Raw genomic sequence first — 26,264 nt, 5'->3', positions numbered from 1 at the left:
AAATTAGAATGTTGACTCAATTTTTGATAAATTTAAAGAATTTTTATTAATTTTTAAAATGTGATAATGGTATGGTGCTTATGTTTTTTTAATGAGTCCTCATATTATTAAAAATATGTTTACAGAAATGGTATGATATCTGGAACTTGGTTCACAATAATCCAGTAGCAAAGCAAGGTTTGGAGAAGTATAAATGAAACATGATTAGCCAGATGTGGATAATTGTTGAAACTGGATGATAAGTATCTGTAGTCATTATTTTTTTTTTTCTAATTTTGTTTATGTTTTAAATTTTTCATAATAAAAAGCTTAGAAATTTGTTTTTGTTATTGTTGCTGTTGTTTTTTTAAGACAGAGTCTCACTCTGTTGCCCAGGCTGGAGTGCAGTTGCATGATCTCAGCTCACTGCAACCTCCACTTCCCAGTTTCAAGTGATTTTCCTGCGTCAGCCTCACAAGTAACTGGGATTATAGGCATGTACCACCACATCTAGCTAATTTTTTTTAAGTATAGATGGGGTTTCACCATGTTGGCCAGGCTGATTTCAAACTCCTGGCTTGAAGTGATCAACCTGTCTTGGCCTCCCAAAGTACTAGGATTACAGGCGTGAGCCACCGCACCCATCCACAGAAACATTTTTCTTGATATGAATTTTTTTTTTACAAAAAGGAAAGTGTCCGTTAAGTACAACATAGTGATGAAAGCTGACTTTCAGCACAATATCATGTGACATTTTAGAACACTAAAAACACAACAAGATCCTATAAATTTCCGGAGAACAAGAGAAACAGTCACACACAAAGAATTGAGAAGTAGTGTGGCTTCCAACTTCTCAATAGCAACATAGGAGCCGGAAGACAATTCAGTAATGCCCCCAGAATGTTGAATGAAAATGGCCTAGAATTCTCTCTCTCTAGGCAAACTATCTAGTATGAGAGTAGGACGAAGTTTTTGTATGGACAAAGTCTCAAAAATTCATACCTCTCCCACACTCTTCCTGACAAAGCAGCTGAAGGACTCTCTCTACCAAAATGAAGGAGTAAACTAAAGAAGAAGACAAGGTGGGATATTCCAAACGAGATACAACACAGGAGAGAGCCAAAGAGAATCCCTTGATTTAAGGTGAACCAGCTGTACACAAGGCATAGATGGCAGCTATTCCAAATTGGAGTATGTCCTAAGGCTCTGGGAGAGATTTCTAAAAAAAAAAAAAAAAAAAAAAAAAAAAAGTTACAAAACACCTAATGTGTCTGAAAATCTTAAGAGGAGAATTCAACAACCGCCGAAAGTTCAGAATTGAATTAACAATAAGAACAATAAAAACAAAGCAAATGTTGGCATGCACCTATAGTCCCAGCTACTCAGGAAACTGAGGCAATAGAATCACTTGAGCCCAGGAGTTCACGTTCAGCCTGGGCAACATGGCAAGACCAGATCTCTAAAAAGAAATTTAAAAAAAAATTTAAGCAAATGAGAAAACAAGACAGCATTTTGGGAAAAAGTTGTGCACGAAAGGAAAAGTAATCAGTGCATTTAATTGTTCAGCTGTAAATGGAATATATGTTCATACTATAATTGTAATTAGATCAATAATCAGTGTTTATGATATTACTGTATTGGCACATTTGGAGGATGGAGGAAACAAGTGGATGTGGGATAAAGCTAAATTCTTATCTCCCACATTAGGAAGTCAAAAGATAATGCCTAGAAACCAGAAGAAGTCAAGGTATAGACATAAATATAATCATGTTATTTGGAGCTATAGAGGTAAATATCGTAAGAATCATGTATGGAAATTGAAAGTTCCTGTCCGTGAGGAAAGAGGAATGGTGTCTGTGTAAGAAACTTGTTTTATATAACAAAATTATAGAACTGTTTGAATCTAAACGTGCATGCGTTATATTAATTTTAAGATACTTTAAAAAATAAACATGCAGTGAATGATGGAGCTTGAATTCTTGTTATACCACTGCTTTGCTCTCCCCAAGGACAGTATTGAGTTGACTAACCATGTGATCTTTCCTGACAAAAGAGGTAAGTGTAGCCAGTAAGGAGCTGATACAATGGAAGATGAAGGAAGAAAGGTGGCTTTACAGTGTTGCTGTGAAGGGGAATATCGGGTTTGGTCAGACTGGGGAGTGAGGGAAGGCAAAGGAGGCAAGTATAGTTCATTACAATCAACCTGCTTGAGAGAGAAGGCTTTGTTGTATTCCATTATTGAAATAGATTAGATGTTAAAAAAAAAAAAGAGTCAGGCAGACTGGCTGTAAAAGAAGTCAGCTGCCAAAAATATATTCAGACTTATGAAAAGTGTTAAACTTATGCTATTATGTAAGCATGTAACATAATATATACACATATATAAGATATATATGTATATCTATATATACACATATATAAGATATATATGTATATCTATATATACACACAAACATATGATTATTTAAAGTTTGAAATTGGGAAACAGGAATACTTAACTATAACTTTTTTCATTTGAAATCATTCATTTGATCTGGCCAGAAATGTGATACTTCTGTACTAAATTATCAGTACCAAGTGTTATATATATGATGGGCATTACATCATTCATTTTTAAACCATTTAATTATAAGATTTCATTTTTATTCAGTTTCATAACAGACCATAGCCATTCACAAACGTGAGTATTTCCAAACAAAGGTAGAATCTTGGCAAAATAGTTTTGATAGTTACGGTACTACTACTAAGACATTTGTAAAATTTAAGATTTCAAACATCACAGTTAATCTTAGATATTGTAGTATACTTTATTAACCTCCATATGTTACACTTGCAGTATAAATTGAGAAAGGTAAGTTGAACAGTGTTAGTTTTCGTAAAGCTTGAAACCAAAAAAATCTTTTTGGGATATCAGTCTTTAGCTCTACAATTTTAGGAATGTATTTCATGCCATCAGTTTCATTTCTGGAAATCCTGTTTCAGCATGGAAAAATACAAAAAAGTAGAACAGATAGTTCCTTGCCAGTAAAACTTTCCAAAGATACAGTCATCAAGTAAAGAGTAAATCAAATAACATATGGTTCCTTGTTAATGCACTTGCAGATAAGCCATCAGATTTTTTACATAGGCAGTAATGTCACTTACAATGGCCCTATATTTGACCAGTCTGTGCTAGTGATCTGAGGCTGAGATTTCTCCTTGGACAACATAAACCAGGAGACTTCTTTAAACTCAAGCTCAAAAACATGTTTTAGCACCACACCTCATACTAAGTAAGCTACCTAATATTCATGTATTAATGACAGGCTACATACTGCTTATCCAGTTTTTCGAGGAGGGGAGGGTGTTGTTGTTGTTGTTGCTGTTATTTAAGACAGGGTCTTGCTCTGTCGCCCAGGCTGGAGTGCAGTGGTATGATCATGACTCACTGAAGCCTTGACCTCCTGGACTCAAGTGATCCTCCCACCACAGCCTTCCTAGTAGCTGGGACTACAGGTGCACACCACTATACCCGGCTAATTTTTGTATATTTTTTTAGAGACAGGGTCTTGAGATGTTGCCCAAGCTGCTCTTGAACTCTGGGCTTAAGCCATCCTCCTGCCTCAGCCTTCCAAAGTGCTGGGATTATACACGGGAACCACTCTGCCCGGCCTGCTTATCCAGTTTATCAAGCAAAATATTGACCAACGGAATTTATTTAATTCATATGTTAATTTGTGTGTGTGTGTGTGTGTGTGTGTGTGTGTGTTGTTTGACTTTTAGCCCTGTAGACAAGTAAGACAGTAAATAACTTTATGATTCTCTGTCTTTGCAAAGTGTTACCATCTTGGATTTAGATTTTGAAACAAGTTCATTGTCATCAAAGACCATTTCAGGATCATCATCCTTTGTCATCAGCGTTTAATGAAGTTTTCAATACTTTTCAGTTCAGAGAGCTATTTTTCCTTGATGATATGTTTGTGTTGAGGATCACATTCAAAAATTTTTCGCTTACGTAAAATTCTCATTGATACTTTAAATGAATACAGCTCTTGGGAAGTTATTTTTATCTGTGTTCTCATCAGCTACAAATAAGAATGCCACAAATTATTTAACATTTTCACTCAATTCACCTTTTAAGTTTGCAATCATACCACTAACATGCTGAATAACTGTAATTTTGGTTAGATTTATATATGCAAATCATGCTATCACACACAAATTATGCTGCATTCACTAAACATTCTTTTATAAGTTTTACCATTGATAAGAGACTTTGACACCCTAAAGCTTTTGATCTTAACATGTAACTCCATTTCACAGGAATACCACTCATTATATACATTTAAAAAAAAAACTGTTTAAATGTGTACTTTCTTTTTATTCCATTTTCATTATTTCTTTGTTCTATAGGCCAATCGTAATTCTTACTATAGTTTGTTTCCTGATGGTATCTTTTGACAAGTCATATCTTGTCTGTATGTTTTACTATTAGAAATATTCTTGTTGAAGTCAAAATAAAATATAAGATAAATCTCTAAATTTAAAATGTTTTATTTGGGAAGCAAGAATTGTAATTCAGGACATATGAAAAGGTGGTGGTCTTCAGTATGTTCAAAGAACAAAAAGAAAGTTGGGAGTTTTACTAGAAAGAATTTGGGGGAAAGGACTTCCTATTCATTAAATGGTACTGGGATAACTGGCTAGCTATATGCAGAAGATTAAAACTGGACCTCTTACTTACACCATATACAAAAATCAACTCAAGATGGACTGAAGATCTAAATGTAAAACCTAAAACTATAAAGACCCTGGAACCTAGGAAATGCCATTTTGGACGTAGGAACTGGCAAGATTTCATGACAAAAATAACAAAAGCAATTGCAGCAAAAGCAAAAATTGACAACTGGGTCAATTAAACTAAAGAGCTTCTGCACAGCAAAAGAAACTATCAGCCGAGTACGGTGGTTCATGCCTGTAATCCCAGCACTTTGAGAGGCTGAAGCAGGCGGATCACGAGGTCAGAAGCTCAAGACCAGCCTGACCAACATGGTGAAACCCCGTCTCTACTAAAAATACAAAAATTAGCCTGGTGTGGTGGCACATGCCTCTAATCGCAGCTACTCAGGAGGCTGAGGTAGGAGAATCACTTGAACCCAGGAGGCAGAGGTTGCGGGGAGCTGAGGTCACACCACTGCACAACAGCCTGGGCAACAGAGCAAGATTCTGTCTCAAAAAAAAAAAAAAAAAGAAAGAAAGAAAAGAAAAGAAACTATCAACAGAGGCAGCCTACAGAATAGGAGAAAATATTTCCAAACTATACATCTGACAAAGGTCTAATATCCAGAATCTACAAGACACCTAAACAAACTTATAAGCCAAAAACAACCCCATTAAAAAGTGGGCAAAGCACATGAACAGACACTTTTCAAAAGAAGATGTATATGCAGCCAACAAGCATTTGAAAAAATGCCCAATATCACTAATCATTAGAGAAGTGAAAATGAAAACTACAGTGAGAATAGCTCACACCTGTCAGAATGGCTATTAAAAAGTCAAAAAATAACAGATGCTGACAAGATTGCAGAGAAAAGTGAATGCTTATACACTGCTGGTGGGAGTGTAAATCAGTCCAACCATTATGGAAAGCAGTGTGGCAATTTGTCAAAGATCTAAAAACAGAACTACCATTTGACTGTGCAATCCCACTACTGAGTATTGTAAAAATTTGCCAGTAAAGTGATCTGGGCCTGAAGATTTCTTTTTCAGAAGATTTTAAGCTAAAAATTTAATTAAAAAAAAGAATTATAGCTGTAAATAATTATACCTTTTGGGTACATACCCAAAGGAATATAAATCATTCTACTACAAAGACACGTGCACATATATGTTCATTGCAGCACTACTCACAATAGCAAAGACATAGAATCAACCTGAGTGCCCATCGATGGAAGACTGTTAAGAAAATGTGGTACATATACACTATGGAAAACTGTGCAGCCATAAAAAAGAAATGAGATCATGTCCTTTGCGGGAACATGGATGGAACTGGAGGCCATTATCCTTAGCAAACTAATGCAGGAACAGAAAACCAAGCACCACATGTCCTCACTTATAAGTGGGAGCTAAATAATGAGAACAAATGAACAGAAAGAGAGGAACAATAGACCCTGGGACTGACTTGAAGGAGGAGAGTGGGAAGAGGGAGAGGTTCAGAACAAAAAACCTGTTGGGTACTGTGCTTAGTACCTGGGTGATGAAATAATCTGTACACCAGACCCCCAAGTCATGAGTTTACCTATACAACAAATCTGCACAAGTACCCCTGAACCTAAAATAAAAATTAATTAAAATATGTTTTTAAAAAAGAAAAATTGTGATTGGTAGGTGAAACTGGTTTGAGGGTTACAGCAGGCCATTTCAGCAGCCAGGCTTGTAGAGAATTGCATTCTTGGAGCAATGTATATACCCTGAGTGCTTTTTTCCCCTGACCCCTCAACTGATGTAGTTGGATATGACAAGAAGGACCCTATTTGTATAATCATCAACTTTCACGTGCTCTTCCACAAAGAAGAATGTGAAAGTTGCTTTTTTCTTTCATTTGTTTTGAAATTCATAAGTCTCTTGGTCTCTCTCATGAACACAAATATTTCACTTTCCTTTTGATTCTACTGTAAGAAAGACAGCAGTCTACAACACCCATAGATATTAAGGAAATACTATTAACAACTCTACACATATAAATTTGAAAACTTAGATGAAATGAGCCAATTCTTTGAAAACTGTAAACTACCAAAACTCACTCAAGGTCAAATAGATAACCTGAATGAAGTGATAATTATTTTTAAATTTAATTTTTAGCTTAAAAACCTTCTGAAAAAGAAATCTTCAGCCATAGATCACTTTACTGCAAATTCTTCCAAACACAAAAAAGAAATAACACCAATAACACAGTCTCTTCCAGAAAGAAGAAAAGGAGAAAACACTTAAGGCCTGCACCACCTTAATACTAAAACCAGAAGGGCAATATAAGAAAAGTACAGAACAATATCCTTCATGAACCTAGACTTAAAATTTTTCAACACAATTTTAGCAAATCGTGTGCCTATAAATCTCAGCTATTCAGGAGACTGACGTGGGAGAATCACTTAAGGCCAGCAGTTTGAGACCAGCCTGAGAAACAGAGCAAGACCCCATCTCTAAAAACACGTGAAATGAAATTAGCCAGATGTAGTGGTACATACCAGTAATCCCAGCTACTTTGGAGGCTGAGACAGGAGAATCACTTAAGCCCAGGAGTTCAGGGTTACAGTGAACTATGATCATACCACTGTACTCCAGCCTGGGTGACAGAGCAAGACCTTGTCTCTAAATTAAAAGAATAATAATAAGCATTGTTAAATAGTTTACTTTTTAAAAAAATGCTGTGTTGACCAACATGATTCTGAAAATTATTCTTACTATTTTGTTCTCTCTGATACTGATAGATGATGTAGATATAACAGATAATTATAGACAACTTATTATTAAAGTAAACCTTGAGTCATTGCTGGAAGACTGATGAGTGTCCTTAAGGTTGTTCTCTTATGGATGTGAGAAGCATATGGTACATTCATGGTATATGTGGATGGCATGGGTTTCAGAAGAGTGATATATTTAAGTGATAGAATAATGGTCTAGAAATAGCACCAGAAAAGCAAAAGTTAACTTCCTTTAGCCTGGCAAATGTAGGTGGTTTCTATTGGAAGAGACTTTGAGGAAATGAGGACATTTTAAGAAAGAAATGTTTCATTAAAGTGGTAAGGTAATTTGTATAAAATAGAAATTCTACAGGACTCAGTGAAGGGATTGGCAGAGGAGGGAGCACTAGGGTGAATCTTGATTGGCGAGGCGAATGATTGAGGTGGACAGGAATGAAGATCTGGGAGCTAAATGCAATAGGAGGGTTAAATTAGATGGTCTCTTGGACTGCTAGGAATTGACGGAACATTTTTCTGTTTTATACCTCCAAAGTTTGACTAATACTTTTCCCTCGACTTGTAATGTTCTACTTCTATACCCCTCAGCTTTTTCTGTTTCATTCATATTTAAGATTTTAAGTTCAAATGTTTGTAATTTACTCCTGGAAATCATCCCTGGCACTCCTTCCTCACCTCTTCCCCAGTCTCAGACCCTTTCTTAGCATTTCCATAGCACCTAGTACACATCCTATCTTAAAATCTACTATTTTATATTAAAATTAATTTTTTATTAATTGTTTATCAGTAGAAACTATTTCTTAGCCCACACATTCATGTTTCATAGTTTAGGAACACAAGTCAGTGACAAACTTCTACATAATTTAGTCCAAAGAAATTCTTTGTATTTCAAAATCACTTTGTATTCAGAAAGATACCAGCCTTCTTCATCTCCTCAAAAACTTTCATGGAATTATAATTTCTGAAGAAATCCGTGTGTGCCTTCTTTCTTGGTTCAGCCACAACAAACATAGAGAAAGCTGCAACCCCCAGGGATACAACGAATGTTCCAACAATATGAAATTGCAGTCTCTTGGCCAGAAGGCCACACATCTAAGGTTTTGTCAAAGCACGGGAAGCCATGGTAGTTGTCCCTGATAGGTATGTCACCACTGCCCTTCCTGGGAAATGGAGAAATGGAAAAATTACTTTTTTTTTTTAACTTCCCATACAAAATACTATGGTCCTCTGAGAAAGAGGGTTTTTTGTGTGGGGGCGGGGGTGGGGAGTCGGTGGTATTTCTTTTTTTAGACAGAGTCTTGCTCTGTTGCCCAGGATGTAGTACAGTGGCACAATCATAGCTCACTGCAGCCTCAATCTCCCAGGCTCAAGCCTAGCAACTACTGGGACTGCAAGGTGCATGCCACGATGCCCAGCTAATTTTTTTTTAATTTGTTGTAGTGACAGGGTCTTACTATATTGCCCAGGCCAGTTTCGAGCTCCTGGGCTCAAACAGTCCTCCTATCCCTACCTCCCAAAGTGCTGGAATTTCAGTTGGGAGTCCATGTTTTACTCATCTCTTTTCCTCAGGGAGGTAGCACAGAGCTGGTATCAACAAGTAATTGTTTAACTGAACAAAGGAGTTAGGCCCCTGTGTTTTGATTGTAAGATGGGCGTGGCAAGTGCCTGGACTTTTAAGGGTCAATGGTAGTACAGGCCTATGAGTTAAAGCAAACTCAGTGGCCAGTCAGCAAGTCATTGTTAAGGCCAGGAACACTACCTTTATTCTCAGTGTCTCCTTTGTTTCTAAAATGCAGAAGCAGTCTTTGGCAAGTGATGAATGGTAAGGAACACTTACTGACATTTACGTTTGAGCAACCAGGATTTTATGTGATGCTGTTACAGTGATCACTGCACAGAGTATTCATCCCGCTGCACTGCTGTCATTTGTCTTTGTACAAAGATCTTCATGATGAATAGATTTGAAGGACTCACTGTTATGATTCATGAACAGAATTCTCATCAAGACCCAGGCATGTTTTATTGAGTTTGTTCCTTGGCAGTTCTTCTGGATTAAATATTTCATTGACCTTCCCAGAGACATCGTAAAGCATCTAACTGCAGTTTTTCATTTTTGTGTTAGGCCATTCATTATTTGACAGTCCTTGGCTGTTTAAACAATTCCTTCTGCTTTCTCTGTCACTGAAAGTGAACTTTCAACACTGCTATTCTTTTCTTTTGGAGTATATTCTTCACGTTCTTCCTTAAGATTTTGCTTTAAAACTTTTATTTTTTATTCCTCCATTAGGCGTTTCTCCATTGAGCTTTTCAGGGGACTAGGGAGCCTTTTCACAAAGAACTTGAACTCACAGGAATGAGATGATAAGGAAACTTAAAGTTATTACCTTTTCATCTTACCTGTCCTCCCTCCTCACCCCTCTTCATCTCCGGCATAGAACTAGGACCTTATTTTTCCCAAGCAACTAATAATAAGAATGCAGAAAATGTTATGTCCTTCTTTTATTCATCAGACCATTAGGCATTATTAGGCTTATTAGACTTGCATACTATGTATACAGGTGCTATGCTAATTAGTCAATAGAAAAATGAAGAAGACAGCCATGCCTTCAATGAATGCGTAATCTAATCAGAATGATGCATCAAAGGTTACAAGTACCTTCTCTAAGTCTTTGCTTTAAAAAAAAAAAATCTTTGAATTAGGGTAATATACTTTCCTGATGGGGTTATATAATAATATTAGCTTCTCTATAGGAGGAACTTAGCACAGTTACTGGCCTGTAGTAAAAGTTTCCATAAATGGTGATTATACTAATAGATAGATACAGAGTAAGCAGAAACATGAAGAAGGCAGTGGACATGGCATCTCTACTTAGATACAAAGAAGGAATACTGGGGGAAGTTGTATGTACAAAGACATAAAGCAATTAAATATAAGGTACATTTAGAGAACTATAAGTAATTGTTCTATTAGAACAGAGAGATGGAGGAAGGAAGCTTAGTGAGAGATGAGGCTTCCGAGGTAGGCAGGAATTTAGACATAATCTTGTAAGGAATGGGGGACATTAATTAATATTAAGCAGAGGAGTCTTAAAATTAGTTAATCAATGCTAAAGAAAATTATTCATATACTACATATCTCTTTTAGGTCTCACTTGCCCTGGAGCCTCTGTCAGAAACTTATGACAGCTACCATCCACTTCCTACCACTGACATGACAGAAGATGTGCTTTTATCTAAGCAGGGATTCAGAGAGAATACTGAACCCAGCAGTACCTCATTTCTGGTTCCATCAAGGCCTCATGACATACATACCATCAAAATTGATGGAAAAGAGATAGCAGCCAACAGCAGTAGATCCACCACTCCGAGGTAATTACCACACCTAATACCAGTTAATCTGTCAGTTAACTCCACTGTATTTGTGATTTCTGTCTTTCATTTTTGGTTGAGTAAAAGATTAATAGCAGAGAGAGGCACAGTCCTCATTTAGCAGATAATTGTGAAGCACCCACTCTGGTCTTGGTTTGTTACTAGGTGCTGGGCCTAGAAATTAGTAAGACGCAATTTCTCCACTCACAATCTAGTGGAGAGGCCAACATAGAAATGAATGACTAAATAATATGCAGATGCAGGACAGATGTTCATGAGGGAAGGAGGGACAGGGAGCTATTCTGTGAAACAGAATGGAATAAGAATCAGGTTTTTGTTTTAAGTAATTATTTATGAAGCATTTGCTTTGTGTCAGGCTCTGCTGCACTCTTTGTTTTGTTGTCTCACTTAAGCTACAACTCCCTAACTGTAGGTAAAGCATCTATTATTTCTATAATTTGGGAGATGAAAAAGAGATTTATATAGTTGCATTGCAAACAAATCACCCCTTTTGAGGTCAAAGCTACCTTGCCATAAACCACTGGTCTTCTTTCTGTCTCTGGCAAAATAATGTCATAATCATAATAGATTATATATTGCTGACATGCTCCTTTTTTTTAAAATAGGGGAAAGGACCATGTATACTTTGCAGAGAACCCTGATACAATAAAGGATTCTTTCTTTGGACCACAGCACCATCTTAATTCAGGACAGAGTTTAGAGTCTGTAACTCTGAAAGGCAAAGCTCCACGGAAGCAGATGTCCCTTCTGAACAGTTCTGAATTCCAGCCTCAAATTAGAACAGTTGCCAAGAGTCGCAGTGACTCATGCATTTCTTCTTCAAACAATCCCCCTACCAAGGATCTTCTTTCAGGTATATAATTATTTGTGAACTGAGTGAGACTATGTTTATTGGGATTGCTCTGCTTGTTAGCCAGCCTACAAAGAGAACTAAGACTCTTGTTTGTTTGAACTAAGTCAAATAAAAGCAGGCAGTCTCACTAGAGTACAGCATCTCGCACTATTTAAAGACAATTCTGTTAAATCATCAAGATATTTCTAAATAATTATTAGATGTTTATAACTGTAGGTTTGGGAAAGAAATCATTTAAAGGAATTGGATATGAGGGGAAAACCTTTATCATAGAAGAATATTAGTCCTTATTTTGTTCCAAATAATTCAAGCAGGTAAGGTTTTTGTCTGATCATCAGCATTTATTTATGCCATTGTATACAGACTAGTACCAAATCCATTTCACATTCTGGAAACTGTTTGTCTTAGTGAGAACATTTAGTACACAACTGCTAATCTTAATGCTGGGAATTAAATAATGACTTGTGGCCAAATAGAAGAAGAAAGGAGACAGTTTACCCTTGTAAAGACTTAGACAGAAATAAAAAAGGAAACAGGAACAGAATTAGATTACCTCATGTTGAGGAGTGGTATAATAAAAGGAATTGACTTACATTACACTGTAATGGTCAACTATGTATCTCTGTGACCTCAAGATATAACAGGTATTTGTCTACATCCCTACAAGTAAAATTGCCAAAATTAAAATATCTATAGCATTACAAAAGTCTTTTAGATAACTATTTGGATACATAATTTACATTAGTAAGGACATTTTGTAAAACAGAAAAAAATTGTTTATATTTTTCCAACTAAAGTGTCTTAAGATTCCCAACTTTAAAAAATATACTCCAGGCTGGGCACAGTGGCTCAGCCTGTAATGCCAGCACTTTGGAAGGCTAAGGTGGGCGGATCACTTGAGGTCAGGAGTTCAAGACCAGCCTGGCTAACATGGTGAAACCCCGTCTCTATTAAGAATACAAAAATTAGCTGAGCGCGGTGGCAGGCACCTGTAATCCCAGCTACTCGGGAGGCTGAGGCAGGAGAATTGCTTGAACCCAGGAGGCAGAGGTTGCAGTGAGGTGACATCGTGCCACTGCACTACAGCCTCGGCAACAGAGCAAGACTCTATCTCAAAAAAAAAAAAATATATATATATATATATATATATATATATATATATTTGTGTGTGTGTATGTGTGTGTGTGTGTGTATATTCCAAGATCATAAACTATAAATTTTAGTTTTTAATACAAACACTGCATTAACAAGAAGGAAAATTGACCCACCATACTCAGTACTTGTCAGCTGACTTGTGTAGAACTGGGCACCAGACTTTAAGAAAGATATTTGTTCGCTCAATAAGCAGTTATCTATTCAGCACTACCAAATGTCTGGTGCTCTTCAAGGTGTATGGGCTACAGTAGTTAAAAAAAAAAGATATAAACTGTGTATGGATTTTATATTCTGACTGGAAGACAAATGATAGACTAAATAACTATGTATTGCTTGGTGATCATGGCAATGGCAATATGTGAAGCCAGGAAAGTGAGAGAAGGGGATGTTAGTTTTACATAGAGTGGCAAAGGAAGATCACATTAAGAAGATAACATTAAGCTACTCAGGAGGCTGAGGCAAGAGGATAACTTGAGCCCGGGAGTTTGAGTCCAGTCAGATCTCATCTCTAAAAAAAACAAGCAAAGAAAAAGAAGAAGGTAACATTATAGATCTAAAGGAAAGGAGATGTGTTCCTTCTAAGGAGAGTAACTAGACTGGTAAAAGGATCAGCAAGAGAGAAACTGGAGAAAACAGCTGCCACTTACTGAGCACTAATTATGTGCTAGCTACTATGCCAAGTGCTTTATATTCATAATCTCACAAAAGTCATGTGAGGTAGGCATTATCCCCATTTTAAAATGAAGACACAAGCTCAGACTTTGTAATCTCCTGTGCTGTCAAAGGGGCAGCTGCTACTCAACTCTCACTGACTGTTGTCTCAGACTTTAAGGCAAAGTCCTATGCTTCATCTTACTCTAGGTTCATTGTTTACCTAGACCTGTTTTGTTTTGCTTTTTCTTTTAACATCAAGACTTTGCTGGCCAGCTGTTCAAGCCATGCACAACCCATGGGCTATCAATGTGCAACCTATTCAATAAGAGTTACTAGGATCTGAAGATTTAAAGATAAGACAGATTTTGACTCAGTCTGAGTTAGTTGTGCACAAATGGGAGAGGGACCACATCAATGTAAATGGTCAAGTATGGGCTGGATAACCTTCTGATGTGACCTTTACAGATGGGATTAAATTATCAAGTACATAGCTGGGTAAGATCTTTTTTTTTTCCCAACATTTAGATTCAGTGGGTACATGTGCAGGTTTGTTACCTGGGTATACTGCATGATGCCAAGGATTGGGGTATGAATGATCTCATCACCCAGGTACTGAGCATAGTACCCAATAGTTTTTTTTTCAACCCCTGCCCTATGGCCTCCCTCCCTGCTCTAGTTTCTATTGTTGCCATCTTTATATCCCTGAGTACCCAGTTTTTAGCTCCCATTTATAAGTGAGAACATGCAGTAGTTTTCTGTTTCTGAGTTGATTAACCTAGGATAACGGCCTCTGGTTGCACTGGATAAGATTTTGTTTTTTTTTTTTTTTTTTTGAGAGGGAGTCTTGCTCTGTCACCCAGGCTAGAGTGCAGTGGTAAAATATCTTGGCTCACTGCAACCTCCACCTCTTAGCTTCAAGCAATTCTCCTGCATCAGCCTCCTGAGTAGCTGGAATTACAGGCGCCCACCACCACACCCAACTAATTTTTGTATTGAAGAGGGGGTTTTACTGTGTAAGTCAAGCTGGTCTTGAATTCCTGATCTCAAATGATCTGCCTGCCTCGACCTCCCAAAGTGCTGGAATTACAGGCGTGAGCCACCATGTCTGGCCTGGATAAGATTTTTAAAGGCCCCTTCCAACCACAAGATTAAGTGGGCCACTTTAGTAGGCATGGAACTGAGGTCATGGGAGGAACACAACAAATACATAAACCTAATCATTTTTCTGGTCTTTGATGTACTAATACCATACCAGAAAAGACGTTATAAAGCTGTATCAGTCAACCAGCTAGTATTTATGAAACACTTCACAGCAGGATCCAGTTCTTCTCTGTTTTCAAAATAGCAGTGATAGATTAGATTCTTCTCATACTTCACATCTCTGACTATCATTTAACCGGTCAGAGAAAAATCTGCTTTAAAAGGTTAATAAGATAAGGTTCTGCCTACCAAGATAGTCTTCCTGTCTTAAGGTAAGCGTTAATTACATCTGCAAGTCTGGGCAATCGGGCTTACTCCTGTAATATCAGCACTTTGGGAGGCTGATGTGGGAGGATCACTTGAACCTGGGAGATGGAGACTCATGATCATGCCACTGCACTCCAGCCTGGGTAACAGAGTGAGACCCTGTCTCAAAAAAAAAAAAAAATTGTTTTAAATAATTACATCTGCAAAATCCCTTCACAGTAATACCTAGACCAGTGTTTGAATCACTAGGAGAAGGTATGTGTGTATACGAGGCACTGGGATCTTGGGGTAGCCATCTTAGAATTTTGCTTACCACAGTGGATGATCTTTATTTTTTAGTTTAGTTGTATTGCCACATCACACATTGAACATATGATATTTAAGATTTTGGATTTTTTTTTAAGTTTTTAAGCTATATTTTGACCTCTTTATAGATACAAATATTAGATGTTTATGGACTTTGGGAGGCCAGGACAAGAGGATAGCTTGAGGCCAAGAGTTCAAGATCAGCCTGGGCAACATAGCAAGACACCATCTGTACAAAAAAATTAAAAAATTAAAAATAAGCCAGACATGGTGGTATGCAGCTGTAGTCCTAGTTACTTGGGAGGCTGATGTGGGAGGATTGCTTGAGCCTGGGAGTTCAAGGCTATAGTGAACTATGATTGTACCACTACACTCCAGCTAGGGCAACAGAGCAAGACCCTGTCTCTAAAAATATATAAATAATGAATAAGACTATAAATATTTTTGGCTTTTTTTTTTTTGGCCTAACCACTATATTTTACTTTTAGAAATTATAAAATTAGACTAGGAGTTGGGTGCTTTCTAAGCAGCTGTGGAACCTCAAGAAAATAATAATACCTCCCGTATCTGTTGGAACAATACCATTGGGCCTTAGCTTTTTTATTTTATTTGTTTTTCTTTAGAAACAAAAAAGAAAGAAAGAAAGAAAGAAAGAAAGAGAAAGAAAGAAAGAAAAGAAAGAAAGAAAGAAAAGAAAAGAAAAAACAAAAAAAAGAAACAGGGTCTCACTATGTTGCCTAAGCTAGAACACTGTGACTAATTATAGGTGTGATCATAGCACACTATCACCTCAAACTCCTCGACTCAAGCAGTCCTCCTGCCTCAGCCTCCCAAGTAGCTGGGGCCATAGACACATGCTGCCATGCCCAGCTAGTACTCAGCTTTTAGAAAGAAGCCTAAGAACTAAGTAGGGTCAGATATAGTATAGCAGTTAAAAGCATAGGATGTGGAATCATCTGGTTATGGATATACTGTGTGTACAACTAGGGCAAGTTACCTACTCTCTGCCTCAATTTTTTATCTGGAAAATAAAATAAGTTGTAGTACATATCCCAGAGAACTGTTGGGAGGATTAAATGAGTGATTCGTGTTAAAATACTTAGAATAGTGCCTTGCGTGTGGTTAGGGTTCAATAAGTGTTTTCTCTAATTATTATTACTGCTATTGTTGTGGGACCTCTTAAGGGATGGGGTAAATTTTACCTATCAGAAAGTCTGAAAACTCAGGTTTTATCCTGAATTTTCTATTAACCTGCTGCATGAGTCATGGAAGCTTTTTAGCACTCTTTTCTTCATCCATAGAAGTATAAACTTGGTATCTGGATACAAAAACAATATATAAACATTACTAACCTTATATTGTACAAACACTAGTTGGAAGAGTCAGTGCATGGATTTAACAACCCCCACAAGAGGTCAGTTTCCGGAATGGAGACTTCATTCATTGTTACAATGCCAGCATCTAAAACAGTACACAGTAGAAGCTCAGGAAACATCTCTTTTGAGTGAATGGCCTCAAGGAATTCTCACTAATGGGGAAGGCAGATGAGTAAACCATTACAGTACACACTGGTGAGTCCTATGATAGAAGGAAATGCACTGAATATTCCAAATGTTTCTGCTGTATTTTGGATTTTTCTGTTTTCTGCATTTACTCTCTTCAGCTCTGTTAGAACAAGGCAATAAACTGCGTAATGCTATGGTGATTTCTGCAATGAAATCAAGCCCAGAGACTAGCATGTTGTTGGACCAAGTTCATCCTCCTATGAAGGAAGATTCTCTTAGAGCATCAACACAGTAAGTTATAGGTTAGGCAGAACCCTAACAGTTCATTTCTTTTTTTTTTTCTTTTTTCTTCTTCTTTTTTTGTTTCTTTTTTAACAGTTCATTTCTTAATAGTTGTTAACCTATGGTTTTTGACAAGTTATGGACTAGATAGTCTTGGAAATGCTTATCAAATTATTCCTGACGTGGTGGGGAAGAAGCCTACACTAGGAGTTAAGATGCTAAAAATCTTATCCTAACACTGGCACTTGCTGCATATGTAAGTGGATAAATTCTTTACTCTCTCTGAACTGGCATGCTTGGAAGTAAAATGGGGATATTCTCTCCCTACCTCACAGAAATGAGATGGGATTCTACTGTAGGAAAGAGCTTTGCAAAGTGTTAAGTGTTGTGTATATTTCAGGCAGTTAAGTCTAAAGTATGTTAAATTTTCTGAGTCAGACCAGCTGCATGTACGAATGATTATGATTTAGATTTTTTCCATCTGTTAGCCACTCAGTGAGAAAGTAGTTTTCCACCCCTTAGAATCAGAACCTTTTCTAGGAATCAATTTAAAGACCACATTGAAGATCACCTCCTCCCTTCAACTGAGAATACATTTTGGAGACATGACACAAAAGCTGATACCAGAGCTATACAGCTGCTATTAGGCAGGTAAGCACTCTTAACTGGCTTTCTTCCTTTTAAATTCTTCCTCCAATTCATAGTATACATTGTTATCAGATTCATCTTCCTGAAGTAACATGTCCTTACACTAACCAAGCCCTTCTCTATTCCTTAAACTGTCAATCATTGCCTACTAAATAAAACTCCAATCTTTAGTTCTTTACTCTTGGCTTCACTTACAGAATGATCCCAGTCTACCTTACCATTCATATCTCCCAACTCTTTCCCCAACACCCGTGTTAACACGGTATGATGAAAAGAGCATGGATTTTAAATAGATACAAGTGGAAATTCAAGGTCTGCCTCTAATTAGCTTTGTGGCCTTAAGCAGGTATCTCTGAACTTCAGAGACGTTGATAAAATTGGAATTGTACCTAACCATGTAAAATTGTTGTAAGGATTAAAAATGACATATATAAAGGAGTAACACAATGCTTGACACACAGTATTTCAAGGTTTTTTTTCATTTTTTGTTTGTTTTTGAGATGGAGTCTCACTCTGTCACCCAGGCTGGAGGGCAGTGGCACAGTCTCAGCTCACTGCAACCTCCACCTTCCAGGTTCAAGTGATTCTCCTGCCTCTTCCTCCCAAGTAACTGGTACTACAGGCATGCACCACCACACTTGGCTAATTTTGTATCTTTAATAGAGACAGGGTTTCACCATGTTGTCCAGGATGGTCTTGAATTCCTGACCTCAAGTGATCTGCTCACTTCAATCTCCCAAAGTGCTGGGATTACAGGCATGAGCCACAGCACCCAATTGACACATAGTATTTTGACTGTTAGTAGCTTTTACTGTTAACATTGTGAATAACATGTGCCCACCAACCAGACTCATCTATTTATTATCTCTTGAATAAAAGATACTGTCTACATTCATATCTTGGAAAGTTAATAGGGCATAGTAGTTAAAAGCAATGTGTGTCGACTTTTAAAGGTTATGGGAGAACACATGTTTCAAAGGCTCCAAAAGCTCACGCCTATAATCCCAGCACTTTGGAAGGCCGAGGCATGCTGAGTTCAGGAGTTCGAGACCAGCCTGGCCAATAGGGTGAAACCCTGTCTCTACTAAAAGTACAAAAATGAGCCAGGTCTGGTGCCACATACCTGCAATCTCAGCTACTCAGGAGGCTGAGGCAGGAGAATTGCTTGAACCCTGGAGGCAGAGGTTGCAGTGAGCCAAGATTGTGCCTCCGCACTCTAGCCTGGATGATAGAAGTAGTAGGACTCAATCTCAAAAACCGACAAACAAAAAACCCTCCAATTAGTTTGATTTGGTTGAAGTTTAGACTTCTATTATAGGGAAGTAACAAGACTACATACTCATTTTGTATGCTAATGGTAGGGATGAGTAGAGTGAGTAGAGGTATAATGGAAAAGGTAAGTGGAAGCCAGACTTTGATTATTGTGTTAATCAGTTTGGACTTTAAAAATTGTGTAAACATCAAATTGTTTTGAGCAGAAGAGTAGAAAGATCACTGTCACAGCAGTATGGAAAAGCAAAAGCATTGGATAGAAGAGATGGGAAACCATGTCGGGGATGTTTTCTCCCTGGAAGAGGGGGAGAGGAAAGACATTAAAGGTTGAATTGACAGAATTTGATTCTTATTAGTTGTAGAAAGAGGGCAAAGAATAAAACATGATCACTAGGCTTTTTGCTCTAGTGACTTCATGGATTATAATGATTGAAATTATTGAAAATCCTCAAGCAGGCGTAAGGCCAAGTTCAAGTTTGAGCATGTAAATCTGTTAAACTTGAGTTGCCTGTGGAAAACTCCAGTATAGTTATCTTGTAGGCACTTGTATATATAGAGTTAAAGCCCAAGAGAGAGGACTGGCCCAGAAATAAAAATTGGAGATTTGTTAGCTACTCTGTAATACCTGAAAGCTTTGGAGTGAACAAGATCACCCAGGGAGAGTATGGTAGAATGAAGGTAAGAATAAAGGTTACAACTTTTATGTTCATTCCTTGCCAGGCATGATGGCTCATACCTGTACTCCCAGCACTTTGGGAGGCTGAGGCAGGCAAATCACTTGAGCCCAGGAGTTCAAGACTAGCCTGGATGACATGGGGAAACCCTGTCTCCACAAAAAATACAGAATTAGCTAGATGATGGTGTGCGCCTGTAGTCCCAGCTACTAGGGAGGCTGAGGTGGGAGAATTGCTTGAGCCCAGAAGGCAGAGGTTGCAGTGAGCTGAGATCATGCCACTGCACTCCAGCCTGGGCAACAGAACAAGACCCTGCCTCTAAATGAAATAAACATCAACAAAATATGATAATAAAAGGATAGAAAAGGCATAAACTTAGAAGGACCAAAAGGGGAGGTAACAGCAAAAGAAAGATGTCAATAAAATTTTGGAAGCTAGAAAACAGATGAACAAAGGTAACTGACCTAAAAAATAGAGAAATCTGTACGTGTGAGGTTAGTGAACCAACAGTTTAATTGCAGTAGCCCAAAAAGACTACTGCAGGAATTAGAAATACCAGGTATCTCTACATTTGATCTTAGCCAAAAGACTGAGAAGCGATGGGATCTCTAAAGCAATATATGCGTTTGAGGCTAAAAATGAGGACTGGTTAAGAAAAAATAAATAGGAGCAATTAGATCCCTCCTTCCCGGCTCAAGATCTGGACAGATAGTATAGTATAGAAGTTAATTGAAAGAGAACCTCAACCTGGTTGCCTGTATTTGAATCAGAGCTCTGCCATTCACTAGTTGGAAAACCTTATCTAAGTTATTTAGCCACCTTCTACTACTGTTTCCTCACCTATAAAAAGGATATCACAATATAACCTACTTCAACAATATGTGGTGTGAACTCAGTGAATTAATTCTTATAAACATCTTACAGAATGATCTCTCCATAAATGTTAGGTGTTATTATAGTACTGTCTCCCATCATCCCTAGAGCCAGGAGACTGACATTCCCCTGCCCAGTGAAAGACTAGCAGTTTACTGTGTAGAGATTACAAGCTGATTCTTCATTGCAAGGCTGTCAAGCAAACTGAGGGTAGTGGTGAGCACCATACTGAGGAAAAGGAGACTGAGTTAAAGTCTGCATATGGAATGATGAACACCCTTCTCACCTCTGATTCCCTTTCCCTCTTGACTCCTAGAACACTGACAGCCACATCACCTTCCAAGTAGGAGATTCAGATTTTGCTGAGAAACTGTCTAGCTCAAGAGAAAAGAAGTACAAATAGCAACATTAGAGGTTACTCAACAAAATGGTCTAGCTCTACCCAGTTATTTTATAATGAAACCAACCAGTCAACAAGTTTCCCCCCACTCTCAACTGGAATTTGACTCTTCCAGTCAGCACTTCGGTGCCTGACTTTTAATATGAACGGATAGCCAAAATTTGTAGACGTTGGAGGAATGCTTCAACATGTAAGCAGAGAACAATATTTAATGCAAAATTTAGAAGAGAAAGATGAAAAATCCCAGAAAGTGTAACAAAAAGAATGGAGTTGGAAAATCAGAAAGAAAAATATAAAATTGAGGATATTTTAAGAAGATTCAATGTCCAAACTATGGGAGTTCTAAAAAGAAGATGAAAGAAAAAAAAAGGAGAGAAAGGAATTATAAAAGTAAATTTTCCTGAACTGAAGCACATGAGCTTTCATGTTGATATTTGAACTAAGATCTCTCTTTTTATCCCTCTGAACTCACAGAGATGGAAACTCCACTCCAGGTGAGAACAGCCAAGACTTTAGGGCTCCCTCTTTCCCTAATACCTAGTTGGTGGGCTATGTTCCCAGGGAGGGGTAGATTCAAATTATTAATACTAGAATTAGAAGTTAAAGAGGGGATATTAATACCAACTGTGTACAAATAAAACAGAAGGTAAAGAAATACCATGAACAGTTATCTGACAATAAAGTAGACAACTTAGATGAAATGGACAGATTCCTAAACTATCTCAAGAAGAAATAGACAATACGAAGAAACCTATAAAAAATAAATCAATTAATAATTGAAATAGTTATAAAGTAAAGAGATTGAATTAGCAATTTTAAAAGTGCTACAAAGAAAAGGCAGGCCCAGACAGCTTCACTGCTGAACTCTACCAAACTCTCAAAGAAGAGTTGATACCAATTCTTCACAAACCTTTCTAAAAAATTACAATAGTAGGGAACACTTCCTAACTCATGAGGCAAGCATTACTGTGATGGCAAATCCAGACAGGGGTATCACCAAAGGAAACTACAGATCAGTATGAATGTGGACACAAAAATCTTCCAGAAAATATTTGCAAGCCAAATCCAGCAACATATAAAAATAATTTTATTTATTTATTTATTTAAGATGGGGTTTCACCATGATGGCCAGGCTGGTCTTGAACTCCTGACCTCAGGTGATCCACCTGCCTCGGCCTCCCAAAGTGCTAGGATTACAGGCGTGAGCCACCACGCCCGGCTAAAAATAATTTTATACCAAGACCAAGCAGGATTTATTGCAGGAACGAGAGGTTAGTTTAACTTCTAAAAATCAATATATGTGATACACCATTATCTATATCTATAGAGATAGATAGATTAGATAGATAGATAGATAGATAGATAGATAGATAGATATGCAGACAGACAGAAGTTTTTTTATTGTTTTTTTTTGAGACTGAATCTCACCCTATCACCCAGGCTGGTGTGCAATGGCTTCATCTCAGCATACTACAACCTCTGCCTCCTGGGTTCAAGTGATTATCCTGCCTCAGCCTCCCAAGTAGCTGGGATTACAGGTGTGTGCCACCATGCCTGGCTAATTTTTGTATTTTTAGTAGAGGCGGGGTTTCACCGTGTTGACCAGGCTGGTCTCCAACTCCTGACCTCAGGTGATCTGCCTACCTCGGCCTCTCAAAGTGCTGGGATTACAGACCTGAGCCACTGCACCTGGCCTCACCATATCAATAGAATAAAAAACAAAAACCACCTGATCATCTCATGAGATGCAGAAAAATAACCAGTCATGGTGGCACATGCTTGTAGTCCCAGCTACCTGGGAGGCTAAAGAAGGAAAATCCCTTGAGTTACAGTGAGCTGTGATTACTGCATTCCAGTCTGGGTGACAGAGTGAGATCTTGTCTCAAAAAAATAATAATATAAAAATAAAGACTACAAAACATTATTGAAATAAATTAAAGAAGATTTAAATAAATCGGGAAAAAATCCTATGTTTATGTTTCAACACAATATCAGAATCCCAGCTGACTTCTTTGTGGAAATTGACAAGCTGTTTCTAAAATTCACAGGAAATTGCATGGGATCCAGAATAGCCAAAACAATCTTGAAAAAAACATAAATAGGACTCACCCTTTCCAATATTCTTACTACAGAACAACAGTAATCAAGTCAGTGTGATACTGGCATTACAGACATATAAATCAATGGAATAGAATTTATAGTTTAGAAATTTAAGACAAGGCTGTGAAGACTAATCAATGGGGGAAAATAGTCTTTTCAACAAATGGTGCTGGAACAACTGGATAGCTACATGCAGAAAAAATGAAGTTGGGACCAGGCACGGTTGTTCATGCTTATAATCCCAACATTTTGGAAGGCTTAGGCAGTAGGATTATTTGAGGCTAGGAGTTTGAGACCAGCCTGGGCTACATAGCATGCTACAATTAGCATGTTTTTAAGCTTCATCCATGCTGTAGCATCTCTACAAAAAATAAAAAAGATCAGGTATTGTGGCACATGACTGTAGTCCTGGCTACTCAGGAGACGGAGGCAGGAGGATTACTTGAGCCCAGGAGTTCAAGGATACAATGAGCTAAGATTCCATCACCACATTCCAGCTTGGGTGACAAAAAAAAAAAAAAAAAAAAATGAGATTGAACCCTTATCTCACACCATATACAAAAATTAACTCAAAATGGATCAAACAGCTAAATGGAAAAGCTAAAACTACAAAACTCTTAGAGAAAACATAGAGGTAAATCTGTGACCTTGGATTTGGGAAAAAGAGTCTTAGATATGACACCAAAAACACAAACAACAAAATAAAAAAGATACATACATTGGACTCCATCAAAATTAAAAACATATGTGCTTCAAAGGACAATGTTAAAATGAGAAGACACCACAGAATGGGAAAAAATATTTGTAAATCTTGTATCTGATACAGGACTTCTATCTAGAACATATAAATAACTTATATACTTAATAATTAAGGAACAAGTAATCCAATTAAAAAACATGGGCAATGGATCTGAATAAACATTTTTCCAAAAAATATATTAAGATGCCCAATATACACATGAAAAGATGCTTGACACCATTTGTTATCAGGAAATGAAGACAATGAGATACTACTACTTCATACCCGCTAAAGTCAAATAGTCTAGATGGCAACAAGCATTAATGAGGATGTGGAGAATTTGAAACCCTGGTACACTGCTGGCAGGAATGTAAAATGATGCATCTACTTTGGAAAATAGTCTGTCAGCTCCTCAAACTCATACCTGTAGATTTACCATATGACAGAAAACAATAATTTTTTTTTTTTAAGATTTACCATGTGACTCAGCAATTCAACTCCTAGGTATATACCCAAGGGAAATAAAAAATATGTCTACATAAACATGTGTACGTGCATATTCATGTAAAACTAAATAAAGCAACTGCAAAAATGAAACAGCCTAAATGTCCGTCAACTGATGAATGGATTAAGAAATCTAGAATATCCATATAGTAGAGTAGTGTTTTCACCTTTGGCCATCAAGGTGAAGTACTGCTACATGTTACAACATGGATGAAGCTTAAAAACATGCTAATTGAAAGAAGCTAGGCTGGGCGTAGTGTGGTAGCTCACACCTGTAATCTGGGAGGCTGAGGTGGGAGAATCACTTTAGCTCAGGAGTTCAAGACCAGCCTGGGCAACATAGGAAGACTCTATCTCTACAAAAAGTAAAAAATTAGCTTGGTGTGGTGGCATACATTTGTGGTCCTGCCTACTCAGGAGGCTGAGGTGGGAGGATCACTTGAGCCTAGGAGGTTAAGGCTGCAGTGAGCTGTGATTGCACCACTGTACTCTAGCCTGGGTTGCAGAGCAAGACCCTGTCTCATAAAAAGAAGCCAGTCATAAATAAATATGTTTTTTTAATTTCAATTTAAACGAAATGTCCCAATAGGCAAATCTGTAGAGACAGAAAACAGATTAATGGTTCCTTAGGGCTGGGAGTGATGATGGGTAGGGTAGTGCAGCTAAAGGTTATGGAGTTTCTTTTTGAGATGATGAAAATGTTTTAAAATTGAGCGGTGATGGTTGGTCACATTTATGAACGTACTAAAAACTATAAAATTGCTCACTTTATTTATTTTGTCGATTTATTTATTTGTTTATTAATTTTGAGACAGAGTTTTGTTCTGTCACCTAGGCAAGAGTGCAGTGGCGCAATCTGCTCACTGCAACCTCCACCTCCCAGGTTCAAGCGATTCTCCTGCCTCAGTCTCCCGAGTAGCTGGGATTACAAGTGCACGCCACCACGCCCAGCTAATTTTTTGTATCTTTAGTAGAGACGGGGTTTCACCACGTTGGTCAAGCTGGTCTTGAACTCCTGACCTCAAGTAATCCACCAGCCTTGGCCTCCCAAAGTGCTGGGATTACAGGTATGAGCCATCATGCCTGACCAAATTGCTCACTTTAAATTGGAAAATTGTATGGTATGTGAATTATATCTCAATAAAGCTGTTTGTGGGGGGAAAAAAGATTAAGAACTCAGAACAGGGAATGAAAAAAGATACACCAAGACACAAAATTATGGAATTTTAAAATACTGAGAGACAATATTAAAAGCTTCCAGAAAGGGAGAAAGAATAAAGGTCATATATACAGTATGAGGAATTGGAATGACATCAGTTTTTTCTACTAGTTCCCTGGAAGACAATGCAGAAATGTCTTAAGAATTCTGAAGTAAACTTATTTTCAACCTAAAATTCTACTCCTAATCAAACTATTAATCAGGCGTGAAGGTAGAGTAAAAATAACTTTATCCAGAGTCTCAGAAGTTTGCCTGTCTTGTACGATTTCTCAGAAAACCACAGGAAAATATCCTCTACTGAACATTGATTTTAGGAAGAAAGAGTAAGACATATAGTCTAAGAAATAGGGGCCACAACACAGAACAGGGATAGATGGATATTTCAGTTGTATATCATAGAGAGAGAGCAAGCAGTCCATATAGGGATATCCCTGACTTCAGTAGGGATGTTTCTAAGGAGTGCAGAAGTGGAGGGGAATGGAACATATATTGAGATAGGTAAAAGGGAAATGCGTGGTTCAAGTGTAATGATGTAAGAGAGTGGGTCCTTCATTTTTCATAATAGGAAGTTCATAGACCATACAGAAAAGTGAAAAATCAGAAAATAACAGTATATTAATGTGTCACTTGAAAATATGGAGGTAAGGCCAGGCATGATGGCTCACACTTATAATCCCAGTATTTTGGGAGGCTAAGTCAGATCGTTTAGTTCAAGACTAGCCTGTGCAACATAATGAGGCCCCGTCTCTACAAAAAATTTTTTTTAATTAATCTGGTGTGTTGGTGT

General features: G+C 37.6%; 1 protein-coding gene across 4 annotated transcripts in view; it reads left to right on the top strand.

The window, feature by feature from the left end:
* The window catches only part of C2CD3 (C2 domain containing 3 centriole elongation regulator), a 155,497-nt gene that overhangs the window by 21,659 nt on the left and 107,574 nt on the right, over window positions 1-26,264 (top strand). For 2 of the 4 annotated variants that reach the window (XM_021675069.2, XM_064365285.1), the window contains 4 exons: window positions 10,582-10,805; window positions 11,432-11,679; window positions 16,925-17,057; window positions 17,571-17,699. In XM_021675069.2, coding sequence (XP_021530744.2) covers window positions 10,582-10,805; window positions 11,432-11,679; window positions 16,925-17,057; window positions 17,571-17,699 — 734 coding nt within the window. Of the gene's footprint in view, window positions 1-10,581; window positions 10,806-11,431; window positions 11,680-16,924; window positions 17,058-17,570; window positions 17,700-26,264 lie in introns of those variants that run through there. The other 2 variants (XM_064365284.1, XM_064365286.1) reach the window with 2 other exon arrangements.

This window comes from Aotus nancymaae, unplaced genomic scaffold (genome assembly GCF_030222135.1).
Source record: "Aotus nancymaae isolate 86718 unplaced genomic scaffold, 86718_ANA_hifiasm-v0.15.2.pri h1tg000059l, whole genome shotgun sequence".
Taxonomy (NCBI): domain Eukaryota; kingdom Metazoa; phylum Chordata; class Mammalia; order Primates; family Aotidae; genus Aotus; species Aotus nancymaae.
The sequence above is the reverse complement of the archived record's forward strand: the minus strand, read 5'-3'. Positions and strand labels throughout refer to the sequence as shown.